Below are 12,798 nucleotides of genomic sequence, written 5' to 3'. Positions count from 1 at the left end.
AGTCTCGCGAGAAGCCATTGGCAGCACGCGCTCTTAAATCCCGCCTTGTGAGCCTGACGAAATCCGACACTATTGGTCAGCAACCGCACGTTATCGAAACACTTCCTGCAAAGCTTCATGGCAGAGAAGGATGTCATGAAGTGACAACTACGTTGTATGTTCATACAATCTTCTATTTAGGTTGCAGGTCAGTTATATGTCTGTTATATTTGGTATGTTTACTTTGACATGTCGATGTTGCTCATGTGCTGGCAATGTGTGAACAGTGTAACAAGTGCACGCGGGCCGCTAAAGCTCGCAAGCATGACTTCAGTGACATGTAGCTAGCTCGATAAAAGCTGACAGACAAACAAACAGAAGCACATGACGGCGTTTTTGTTATTTGTACAGATGTGGAGCAGAATACTGAGTCCTCGAGTGTTTGGTAGAACAGGTTTCTATTGGAGGAGTCTCTTCACAATGCAGCTGAAGACCAGTGAGTTCCAGTCTCTGTTCAATGATGGACTGAATGGACTAGCAGGTGAGATGCAGCTGTGACCGGACACCTGCCAGTTATGGTCACTTACAACTCTGCTCTTCTTGACTTGTTTCCTACAGACATGTCAGTAAAGATAGTTTGCGGGAGAGTGTTTTTTAGAAATGAGAGAGCCATTCGAAGAAGAACTTTGAGAGGAAGCAGGAAAGTTAATATTTATGCAACCTGATCTGATTTTCCACAACTTACTTTGAGGATTTAAAAATAAAATATATTGCGAATATGTGTGAAGACTTTTAGAAACACTGTCTGTTATATAGTTTGACCACCAGAGAGCACTGACATGTTTGTTTTTCAACAGTAAACTGTCCCACTCAGTACAAATCTTGGTCAAAGTTATTTTAAAGGAACATATTTAAGGGCTCCTTATCAAAAACGTTTGTCTGTTATGTATTAATGTAAAAAAAAAATTAATCTGCTGATATATTGTTGTTTGATTTTTTTTGTAAATATCAATGTCAGAATCTGCGTCAAAAATCCTGTAGCGGTTAGGCTCTCCATGTCTCCAAATCTAAAGGCATATCATAAAGGCTGTTTAGGCCTAGTTATTGTTCTGAAAAGAGAATTCCCTTTTATAAAGATTTTTTTTTTTTTTTAGGTCGAGCTCTACTATTTTACTGTTTTGAGCTCTAAAAGTCTTAAAGGGGTACTCCAGCTTTTAAGGTTTGCACTTCCATGAAGTTGGGGTACTGGGCCAGAGGCTGATTAAAAATGAACAGTCAAACTCAATGCAACAGAGGCCAAAATATTCAGACTTTTAGTCCCCTACATTTCCCATAATGCAGCCGATAAAATCATTTAGAAATGTTTTTGTATTGTTAAATGACAATGGAATTCATTATCTTGGAACGTTTCTTCTCTGGCTCTGCCCCTCCAGGTTTAACTCAAACCAGTGAGATTGTTTATGCCTCCAGACACACTTCTCTGAAAAGTTAACCAACTCCTGTAAGTGTGCGTTTGTTCTTTCCAGAGGTGTTTGAGAAGCACCAGCATGAGCTGAGGATAGCTGGAGGTGCTGTACGAGACCTGTTGTCTGGGAAGCAGCCTCAAGATGTAGACTTTGCCACCACAGCCACTCCAGAGGAGATGAAGCACATGTTCCAAAGTGCTGGGATCAGGATGATCAACAATAAAGGAGAGAAGCATGGGACCATTACAGCAAGAGTAAGAGGCTGACCTGTTTGTGCAGGCAGGATGTAGCTGTACCCTGCTTTCACTAATCATTGTTTGGAAAGCTTCCAAACAACATGGAATCTTCCACATGGAATCAATTTGATCGATCTAATAAGTGGGTCTTAAAGGTGGGGTATACAATTCTAATCCAAAATGCGTCTTTTTGTCAAATTTAGCGAATATTTCCTCACGGTCCGCTAGCTGTCTGTTGTGTGTGTGCTGAAAACCACCATTCCAGCCATGATTTGTGTGTAAGGTAATGTTAAATTACTTGTCCACAGACATTCAGCTTCCTTTCTAGTTTGCCAAGATATGCTGCTGTTGTGATGTTAGCTATAGTAGCAGGAGAGTTGTGAGTATTGCTGTCTGGAGCTGGTCTGCTGGCTCTGGGAAACCGTCTCTTTCTCTGTTAGCTTCGCAGCAGCAACTGTAGCGACAGTTTGCTAACCCACAACCTAGCTAAAGTTACTTACATTATTTGCTGTCGTTGTTCGCTCTATATCATGGTATTTGTCATGGTATTGGATTTCTCCAGAATTGCATACCCCACCTTAAGTCTTGATTTAAAGATGTTAATGGATGGATTAGCCATCCTGATGGATTTAGGAGAACATTCCACAGATCAGCAGCCCAGTAACAGGAAGCTCTGCTTCTGATTTGTTAATTCTTGGAATATGTTGCACCTAATGAGCAGCGGTTGTGGGCTCCAACGTAGTGCCTCCATAAGGCTGGATAAATATAGAAATACTGCAATGTGCTAATGGCATAAGGTAGCTTTACCATGTACAAATTGTGACACAACGATATATTTCTGAGTGCCCTCTGAAATACTGCACTACCCACAAGTGAGAGAGAGTGGAGAGGGACATTGACTTAAGAATCAGGGAATATGTACATGCCACTCAGATTCTATCACAGCAGCATTAGGGCAGTCTTTGCTGTGCCTCTAGTCATCTGTGTTTTGTTTATTGGTCGTCTTTCATAGCTGCACAATGAGAACTTTGAGGTGACCACGTTGCGAGTGGATGTTCAGACAGATGGACGTCATGCAGAGGTGGAATTCACCACTGACTGGCAGAAAGATGCGGAGCGGAGAGACCTCACCATCAATTCCATGTTTTTAGGTATTAGTGTGTTTGTCCTCCACTGAATTAAATTAAATCTGTTGAGGAATCATAATGACTCATCTGTGTTTCCTTGCATTTTGGAGATGCCCAGCATGTGGTATCAGTTCAGGTACATTCAGGGGATATTGTCACTTATTTTATTAAATTTATTACTCTTTACTGTGTTTTTTGATGACTTTTCCCCCTCACAGGGCTTGATGGCACATTATATGACTATTTCAAAGGATACGAAGACCTGCAGAACCGTAAAGTTCGGTTTGTTGGCAGTGCTGAACAAAGAATCCAAGAGGACTACCTGAGAATACTGCGCTATTTCAGGTGGGCTGCCTCATTTCACTTTTAACGTAGTTTAAATATAAAGTGAAAATCATTGTTTTTATTCGTTTGATGTAAAAGCGCTTTGACCTCAATCATCTCATGTCACTCCAGGTTCTACGGCAGGGTGGCCCTGGAGCCTGATGACCACGAGCCTGAGACGTTGGTTGCGATTAAGGAAAACGGTCGTGGACTTGCAACTATATCAGGAGAACGGATTTGGGTGGAACTAAAGAAGATGGTTGTTGGTAACCATGCTGCTCATCTACTGGAGCTGATGTACAGTCTGGGACTGGTCCAGTACATAGGTGAGAGGGGAGGAAAGGGTTAGGCAATGAAAAGATTTTACATGTAATTTCTGTAGTAGAAAGCACACACAAAAGAGGAGCTGGTAACAGTCCATCCGGAAAGTATTCACAGCGCTTCACTTTTTCCACATTTTGTAATGTTACAGCCTTATTCCAAATTGGATTAAATTAATTATTTTCCTCAAAATTCTACAAACAATACCCCATAATGACAACATGAAAGATGTTTGTTTGAAACCTTAGCAAATTCATAAAAAATAAAAACCTGAAAAAATCACATGTACATAAGTATTCATAGCTTTTGCCATGACACTCAAAATTGAGCTCAGGTGCATCCTGTTTCCATTGATCATATTTGAGATGTTTCTACAACTTGATTGGAGTCCACCTGTGGTAAATTCAGTTGATTGGACATGATTTGGAAAGACACCTGTCTATATATAAGGTCCCACAGTTAAGTCAGAGCACAAACCAAGCCATGAAGTCCAAGGAATTGTCTGTAGACCTCGGAGACAGGACTGTATCGAGGCACAGATCTGGGGAAGGGAAATTTCTGCAGCATTGAAGGTTCCAGTGAGCACAGTGTCCTCCATCGTCTGTAAATGGAAGAAGTTTGGAACCACCGGGACTTTTTGTCATGTCTGGAGGAAACCAGGCACCGCTCTTCACCTGGCCAATACCATCCCTACAGTGAAGCATGGTGGTGGCAGCATCATGCTGTGGGGATGTTTTTCAGCGACAGGAACTGGGAGACTAGTCAGGATCGAGGGAAAGATGAATGCAGCAATGAACATAGACATCCTTGATGAAAACCTGCTCCAGTGCTCTCTGGACCTCAGACTGGGGCGAAGGTTCATCTTCCAACAAGACAACGACCCTAAGCACACAGCCAAGATAACAAAGGAGTGGCTACGGGACAACTCTATGAATGTCCTTGAGCGGCCCAGACTCGAACCCGAATGAACATCTCTGGAGAGATCTGAAAATGACTGTGCACAGATGCTGCCCATCCAACCTGATGGAACTCAAGAGGTCCTGCAAAGAAGAATGGGAGAAACTAGCCAAAAATAGGTGTGCCAAGCTTGTAGCATTATACTCCCAAAAGACTTACAGCTGTAATTGGTGCCAAAGGTGCTTCAACAAAGTATTGAGCAAAGGCTGTGATTACATGGGATGATTATTATTATTATTATTATTATTATTATTATTTATTTTATTTTTTTTTTCTTCTTTCATGTTGTCATGATGGGATATTGTTTGTAGAATTTTGAGGAAAATAATGAATTTAATCCATTTTGGAATAAGGCTGTAACATTACAAAATGTGGGGGAAAAAGTAAAGTGCTGTGAATACTTTCTGGATGCACTATATGGTAGAAACCTGAACAACAAAAAAACAGCTTTAAGTACTTCTCACTTTACTTACCTTTTACCTTACTTTAACAAGTATGCTTTTTGACCTATGGGCATCTGAGGGGGAAAGAGAGGAAGGGTAACATGAAACAAAGGTCACTGGCCAGATTCTAACCAGGAAGCCCTAGGGGAAAAAGATGAACTTAAACTGTTCATGACAAGATGGCAGTTATGACATTAGTTACCACTTCTTGGCATCAAGTAGAGAGTACTTTTTAATTTTAAAAGGAGTAATTTAAAAATGTTATTTTGGGAAATACACTCATTCACTTTCTTGCCAAGAGTTAGATGAGAAGACTGATATCATGTCAGGATGCTAAATATGAAGGCAGAGCCATGTGCCAATTAGCTCACCTTATCATAAAGACTGGACAGAGCCAGGCTAACAGTTTCCCCCTTCTTCGAAAGTTCAAGTAATAGAACATCACAACTGCAAACTGACAATTTTTACATTTCTGTTTGTGTATGAATTAAACTGTCAATTAGTGAGCTTTAGAGGTGCTGGTAGGTGGATTATAATTTTTTCTTTTAAACTTTGGACAGAGCCAGGCTAGCCGTTTTTCCCCCTGCTAAGCTAATCACCTGCTGGCCGTAGCTTCATATTTAACAGACAGACATGAGTGGTATCAATCTACTCCTAACTCCCAAAGTGTCAAACTAATTCTTTAAATGTTAACATGATTTGCACACGTGAACCTTGAGGCCATTGCTGGTCAAATCATTGGTAATAAAACATTGGAGCTGAGTGAGTGCTTCTATTGTTATTTACCTTTTTGAAAGTGTCTGAATTCTGATCATAGTTCTGCTTATCAATCCCATTTATAAGTGCTTTCTATGTAGATAGCTTTTTAATAAACTGGCAGGTGGGGGAAAGGGGTTTTATACAATTTAGTTGAATTAATCCAGCTCTGTTTAGCAAAACTAAAATCTTAGTGAACTTACATAACTCTTAATAAAAATTAGAAATGGTAACAACATGAAATGCTGCATATATAGGAAGCAACATGAATTAAATCACGTGACAACAAAGATGTCAGAATTGACAGTTGCTACTGCTCTGGAACTAGTTGCAGCATACCCTGACTAATATCTAAAATGATAAAATGGGAAAATATATCTGTGCTTACTAAACATTTTTAGTTAGGTCTTCCAATTTAAGGGGATAATGTATGCCCTCATACGACCCCTGTTAGAAATAAGTGTTTTGCAAATATTGCGTTTTGCCCATGTAGCTCAGTTTGGTAAAAATGTGCCCACTTGTTAGAACATCTTGTGCTTTTTTTTGTCATGGCTAAGTGGTCTGAGAGAACATGTACCCTGATATTATTCTGTTGTTTGCAAGGTACAGGCATTAGTAAGGGGGATCAATAGTGTCAAAGCTCAACAATTCTCAAGAATCTAACAATCTGGAGTTTCTAAAGGGCGAAAGATTCAATTTCCATCCGTGAGATGGAGTGGATTAAATAGCTCCTGACTTCTGTGGTACTGTGAACTCTGGTATTAGTCAGCACTAGACAGAGATGATTCAATGACCCATGATTATTTAACTCTTCTCAAGTTATTTTAATAACTACAGAAGACTTCTACCAGGATACTAATACTTCAGGCATGTTATTAACAGGATCCCAATAAAATGTATTGCAAATGTAACCAGTATTGTGGTCTTTGTCTAGCTTAGTTTATGTAGCTGTTGTTTAAAGTCAGTTCTGCTCATCCCTCCTGTCCCTGCTCCTCCTCAGGTTTACCTCCAGATGGCAATGTTGAAGAGATGAAGCGAGTGTGGCAGAATGCCAAAGACCACTCTCCCAAACCCATGACCATCCTGGCTGCTCTCTTCCACTGCCCAGAGGAGGTGGAAAAGATGGACATCCGACTGAAGGTGTCCAGGGAGGAGAAGAATCTGGCTCTGTTCCTGGTCAATTACAGACGGGAGCTCCGCAAGTGTGAAGATGAGCCGGACAGCCTCAAACCCTTCACTGACTTTATCATTGACGTAAGTTTCAGCCTCCTCCAGTTAGTCTGTAGAAACAGATGTCAATTGTTTGTGTGTTTTTATAATATTAAAGGTAGGAGAGATTTATAGTGGAACACTTACCAGAACAATGTGGTCATTGGTTTTAGCCAGTATTCAGTGTACATATGATATTGGCAGGCAGGATTATTCATCATAGTATGTGCATGTATTGTGTTATGTGCCAGTGAATGTAGCCAGTGATGGCTGATAGCTTAATTATCTTATTTTGAAGCTGAATGGACAGACACCTGTAATGCAGTGAGAAATCCCCCTTAAATCACTTTAACACTGTACCTGCAAGCATTAAGTGTGAGTGCATTTCTGGCTGCTAGATGAAGTTCAGTCATAAGACATGCTTTTTAAGCAAAAATGCCAAAACTTCACTGGTTCCAGCTCAAATGTGAATATTTGCTTGTATTCTTTGATAGTAAACTGAATACAGCCTGTTTTGGGTTTTGGACTGTTGGTCAGACAAAACAAGCAATTCGCCGATGTCACCGTGGGCTCTGGGAAAATGTGATCAGCATTTCCCCAGAGAACAATCAATCAATTGATTTTAATCAAGTAAAATAATCATCAGATTAACCGACTATGAAAGTAATTGTAGTTACAGCCCTACTTTGAATAAAGGAATCACATACTTCCTTGATCTTGCTGGGCAGTGGTCCATCTGCATCCATAACGCATATCTGAATGCAACATGTTCCTACCCTTACTAATAGGGCTTTGCGAAAAGCATTTTAGGAAATGTTTGTTATCACTAACTAGGATTGGGCTCTGATAACCAAACCAAAATGTATCTGGTTCCAAGGTGGTAAAATACTTTGATTTGTTCAGGTCTGGGTCTAACAAATCTCTTAATTGAATAATTGTCTCTGCTCACTTTTATTATTAGCAACAAGCAATTACCAGAACATTCTGGTAGTAATTTCTCTAAATAACAAGTATGTAATTTGTTTGGCAAAACTTTACTTTAACATGAGTTTTAGGTCTTTGATTGGCAAACATTTAAGTTTCAGTTCTTAGTTTAGTACTTTAACTTTTCTCAAAACAGTTGCAATCTTAACAAATATCTTAATTTAAATAGATTAAAAAAAGGATTTGAAAGGATTCAGATTTGGTAAGATCATTCAACACTGGATTTAGCTTCAGTAAACTTCTATTGAAACCCAACCCTGTCACTAATTGATGCAGATTTAGCCTTTGGATAGTGACCTGAATGGAGGGTGTGGCATTTTTCGGTTGGATACTTTGAAAATCTGATTGTCCTCTTGCTAGTTTCTCCAATGTTACCTACTCTAGCTTTGAAGGCCATGAAAACATATTTACTCACTCGGCTTGTTATAGGTGATGGCGCCTACTGTTCATTGACACACAGGACAGATTTCTATTTTTTTTTTTAATTTTTTTTTTTTTTAATTTCTGTGCTCTTCTTACTGGTTTGAATTGGGCCAGGCTCAGTTGGGAAAAATGTGATGTCACGAATTTAGGTATGTTTGAATCAAAATGTGATGACAGTAATGGAGTTGTTTGCTTATGGTGTCAGCTGTTGGCAATCAAATCTGATCAAACCACACCCTCAGTCCTGATGAAGCAGATTTGCTGAGTGTTACTAAATGTTCAACTCTAAATAGAGAATACCTATAGAGGTTTTTTTTTCTAACTTCACCTTTTTTTTTTTTTGTTGCTTATTTAGTCACAAATATTTCACGTTATAGAAAATAGTTAAAACCTAAAACCAATTTTTCAGGGGCTTTAATTCACACACATACTGTGTCTTTTCAGAGTCGGGAGCTGGATTCCCAGAGTAAAGTGTGTGAGCTACTAAAGTATCAAGGTGAGAAGAAGCTGCTGACTGAGCTCTGCAGATGGTCCATCCCTCGCTTCCCTGTGAGCGGTCACGATCTGAGGAGGATGGGCGTCACATCAGGCAAGGAGATAGGCGCCACCTTACAGAAGCTCCGTGACATCTGGAAGAAAGGTCGCTATCAGATGGACAAAGATGAACTCCTCAGTTACATAAAGCCTTGAATGAGCAGAAAAGCAAAGGTATTGTTGTGTGTCAGACAATAATAGTCTGGACACTGGACACTGTAATTGTGCGGCTCACAGGTATTAATTGCGCAGACTGATGCATGTTGTTGAGAAAGGACACTGCAAGACCTGAGACATGCATGAATGCACCTTCATTCTAAATTACCCCAGGGCTATCTTGTTCATCTGCATCGCCATGTAAGTTCTAAGAGATCACACACAATATGCTCTCAGCATCACAGCTGCCACCATGTGTCAAAATATGTACTGGACAATGGCAGCTGATTTAACCACAGGGTGTTATTACAGAGCTCTGCTGTTTATGCAAATTCTTTGGATAAACAGCTGATATTATACTGATGCTCAGCTAATTGAAATCTTAACTTTTTCACTCTGGGGAGCCCTGGTAGCTCACGTGATTGAGCGTGCCCCACGAATCCAGGTTCGATTCCAGCCCTTTGTTGCATGTCATCCCCTCTCTCTCTCTGCCTGCCTTTCCTGTCTCTCTCCAGCTATCGCTATCGCCCAATAAAGCAGAAATGCCACACACAAAAAAGAAAACTTTGTCACTTTGTCTCACTAGTTAGACTGGTGTGATGAAGGAAGATGAAACATGAAGGCAGGAATCTGATGAATAGTGAAAAAGTGTCAGGTCAGTAACTATAGAAAATAGTTATTTTCATTATTAAAATAAAACAATATTGGAAAGCAGACGTTTAGGGTTGATTGTTTTGGTTTCCTCTTCAGTTTAACTGCAGTAATGTATTTCTTTGCTATGTTTTCTGTAAAGAAACTGTTCTATAAAAAGGTTATACTTTTTATTGGGAAAAACTGACATGGTGATTCTTTTGTTTAAGTTAATGCACTGCAGATAGATAGATAGAGATACAAATAAAAAAAATTACAACACTTCTATTTCTTTGGCACTGTCAGAAATATGTCCTGTGCTGGAGTGAGGTTGCTCCTCCCTCTTGCAGAGATGAGGAGATATAAAGTCCTCTCCCTCTCCTTTACTCACGCCTCAGTTTGCACCTGGAGACTGCAACACTTGTGTTGGTTACTGGAAATTCACCCATTAAACTCCCACAACGATTTTTCTTTCTTTCTAGGAATTACCTTTTGATTACATTAGTAAGTCTAATTCCAGGCTGCCTTCTTACATTTGCTTTGTATTTTTTAAATGCCCCCACTTCAGCTGAAATGCTTATATAACGGTGTTCAACTACTCATTGCTGTATTTGGGGTGAAAGCATGGCGTGGTTCAGTGTAAATCTCAGTAACATCACTTTGGAGGGTGAGCTATCTGGGGATGAACTGCGAGATGAGCGCTTGGCTCAAGTGGAAATAGCTCTCCTGTCCATCATCTTCTGTGCTGCAGGAATCCTAAACTTCGGGCTCTTGTTGGTGCTGTGGAAGCGGAGGAAGCAGCTCTCTAGGATGCGCGTCTTCGTTTTCCACCTGTGCGTCGCCGATCTGGTGGTCACATTCTTCCAAGTGTGTCCTCAACTCATGTGGGACATCACTGACAGATTCGTCGGTCCAGATGTATTGTGTCGCGTAGTGAAGTACCTGCAGGTGGTCGGGATGTTTGCCTCCTCTTATATGATAGTGGTCATGACGATAGATCGATATCAAGCCATCTGCAACCCCATGGTGACGTTCCAGAGGCGCAGGGCGCGCTGGAACGGTCCGGTGTGCGCTGCCTGGTGCGTCGCTCTCATCGGCAGCCTCCCTCAGATCTTTATCTTCTCTCGGGTCGAGGTCGCTCCCGGTGTGCACGACTGCTGGGCGCAGTTCATCAAGCCGTGGGGACCGAGAGCCTACGTGACCTGGACGACTCTAGTGATATTTGTCCTGCCCATACTCACGGTGATCGTGTGCCAGGTGCGCATCTGCCGCACCGTGCACATTAACTTTCACATGAAGACGCAGCACGTCGGAGAGGCGGTCAGTAAGCCGCTGTCCTCCAGGGCCAGCAGCGTGGCAGGGGTGTCCAAGGCGAGGGTGAAGACGGTGAAGATGACCGTGGTCATCGTGCTCGTCTACATTATCTGCTGGACGCCTTTCTTCACCGTCCAGCTCTGGTCTGTCTGGGACGTCGAGGCGCCCACTCACAGTAAGATAACAGGGTTTGGGATCTTAAAACATATTAAAAAAAAATAAATAAATAAATAAAATAAAAAATCAAATCTGATTGTAATTACTGTACATTCTCAGCTGTGATGTGTTTAAATTAGAAGAACGATTGGCTATAAACTCCATCATCATGAGGCAAACTGACAATAAAAAAAAAACAATGTGAGACTTGGAATAAAATAAATATCCTTGGTAATTTACAGCATGGCAGATTTTCTCTTCACCTTCTGAGAGCAAGACCGAAATGTATTCTGACCCTGCAGTTTTCACAATACATATTTATTTAATAAAAATAACATACAGGCAAGGGTGTCATCTCCATTTAAACGCACTAACTTTGATACAAGTTGTACAATACATTAAGTCAGCCCTAGAAAGGTTACTGCTAGAAATGAAAATCAGGATAAACTGAGTTTAATCGATGACTATCCAAAATTAGAATATGTCCATAACTAGAAATTGCTCCTAATCTATTAAAACAGATCAAAATATAGGAATTAAAGGCACAGTTGAATATTTTTCTTATTTTCTCAGCTGCAACCTTCACCATCTTGATGCTGCTGGCCAGTCTGAACAGCTGTGCGAACCCCTGTATCTACCTGCTGTTCAGTGGGAAGATGCCCAAGAGACTGGTGGCCCTGATGTGTGTGGGTCAGCCCGATGTGAAGGAGTCCATTCAGGAGGAGGCCACCATGGTCAGCTCCCTGTACATCAGCCTCAAGAGCCTGTCAGACTGCAAATAGAAGTACTGACGCCTCGGACGCTTTTCTCACCTCAGGCTCTCATGGCTCTCTTCTGAGAGAGACTTACTGAAATCCTCTAATAAGTGTGAGGACAAACATCACCGCAGAACTACAAGTCCCTGTAGTAACCTTATATTGTAGTGAGACCACATTGTAGAAATGAACAAAATGAACACTATGAAATGCTTTCATGTGGAAACTCTACATGGAGTACCAGACACACCATAAATCTTTATAGGGATTTTACAGTGTAACATTATGTATGATGCAGTTGCTATAAAGTCCCTATTACATAACACATACTTCTCAAATATTAAAGGATTTTTTTGCCATGCTAGTGGTGTGGTTCTAGAGATGGCAGTCTGTCGATCAGTTGTTTCACCACTTTAGTCCAGACTGAAATATCTCAACTACTAGATGTATTGCCATGATATTTTTGTACAGACTTTCATGGTCCCCAGGGGATGAATCCTAACAGCGTTGATAATCCCTCGACTTTTCCTCTAGCGCTACCAGCAGGGCAAAGTTTTCACTTGCAAAATCTCAACATCTACTCGATGGATCGGCACAACATTTTGTACAGACATTCATGGTTCCCAGAGGATGTATCCTACTGACTTTGGTGATCCCTTAACTTTTCCTCTAGCATCATCATCAGGTCAAAATTTTAATTTGTGCAACACTTTGGTTTTTGACCAAATACCTCAAACTAATGGCCTTCCCATCAGCCTCACTAAACTAAGATGGTGAACATGGTAAACATTATACCTGCTAAACATCAGGATGTGAGCATGTTAGCATTTAGCTCAAAGCACCCAGTGTGCCTAAGTCCAGCCTCACAGAGCACTAGCCTGGCTGTAGACTCTTAGGTACTGTGTAGTGCTGACTAAAAAACTACCATTAGGCCCCGCAGCAGCTATCAGGCTACGCCATCATAAATCTACTGTGCCCTCCGACAGGCGACGCCATTCTCTAAGCCTGACCTAACGTGCCCTTTAGTT

General features: G+C 41.0%; 2 protein-coding genes across 4 annotated transcripts; both read left to right on the top strand.

Moving 5' to 3' along the window:
• The first annotated feature begins 45 nt into the window (after window positions 1-45).
• trnt1 (tRNA nucleotidyl transferase, CCA-adding, 1) lies at window positions 46-9,833 on the top strand. Of its 3 annotated transcripts, none has more exons than XM_044216938.1 (8): window positions 46-187; window positions 391-520; window positions 1,506-1,699; window positions 2,694-2,832; window positions 3,027-3,153; window positions 3,265-3,458; window positions 6,610-6,863; window positions 8,670-9,833. In XM_044216938.1, the coding sequence occupies exons 2-8, from the start codon at window positions 391-393 to the stop codon at window positions 8,913-8,915; spliced, it is 1,284 nt and encodes a 427-aa protein (XP_044072873.1). In that variant the 5' UTR covers window positions 46-187; the 3' UTR covers window positions 8,916-9,833. The 3 variants fall into 3 exon arrangements, with proteins under 3 accessions (XP_044072873.1, XP_044072884.1, XP_044072895.1); XM_044216949.1 differs by having other exon boundaries at window positions 78-154; XM_044216960.1 differs by lacking the exon at window positions 391-520 and having other exon boundaries at window positions 92-187.
• Window positions 9,834-9,983: 150 nt separating this feature from the next.
• Window positions 9,984-12,484, top strand: avpr2b.1 (arginine vasopressin receptor 2b, tandem duplicate, 1). Its single transcript, XM_044216973.1, has 2 exons — window positions 9,984-11,034; window positions 11,589-12,484. Exons 1-2 carry the CDS (start codon window positions 10,170-10,172, stop codon window positions 11,795-11,797), a joined length of 1,074 nt encoding a protein of 357 aa, XP_044072908.1. The 5' UTR covers window positions 9,984-10,169; the 3' UTR covers window positions 11,798-12,484.
• The last annotated feature ends 314 nt before the right edge of the window (window positions 12,485-12,798 follow it).

Source organism: Siniperca chuatsi, linkage group LG2 (genome assembly GCF_020085105.1).
Source record: "Siniperca chuatsi isolate FFG_IHB_CAS linkage group LG2, ASM2008510v1, whole genome shotgun sequence".
NCBI lineage: Eukaryota > Metazoa > Chordata > Actinopteri > Centrarchiformes > Sinipercidae > Siniperca > Siniperca chuatsi.
Note: the sequence above shows the minus strand (reverse complement) of the source record. Positions and strands in the feature narration are given on the sequence as shown.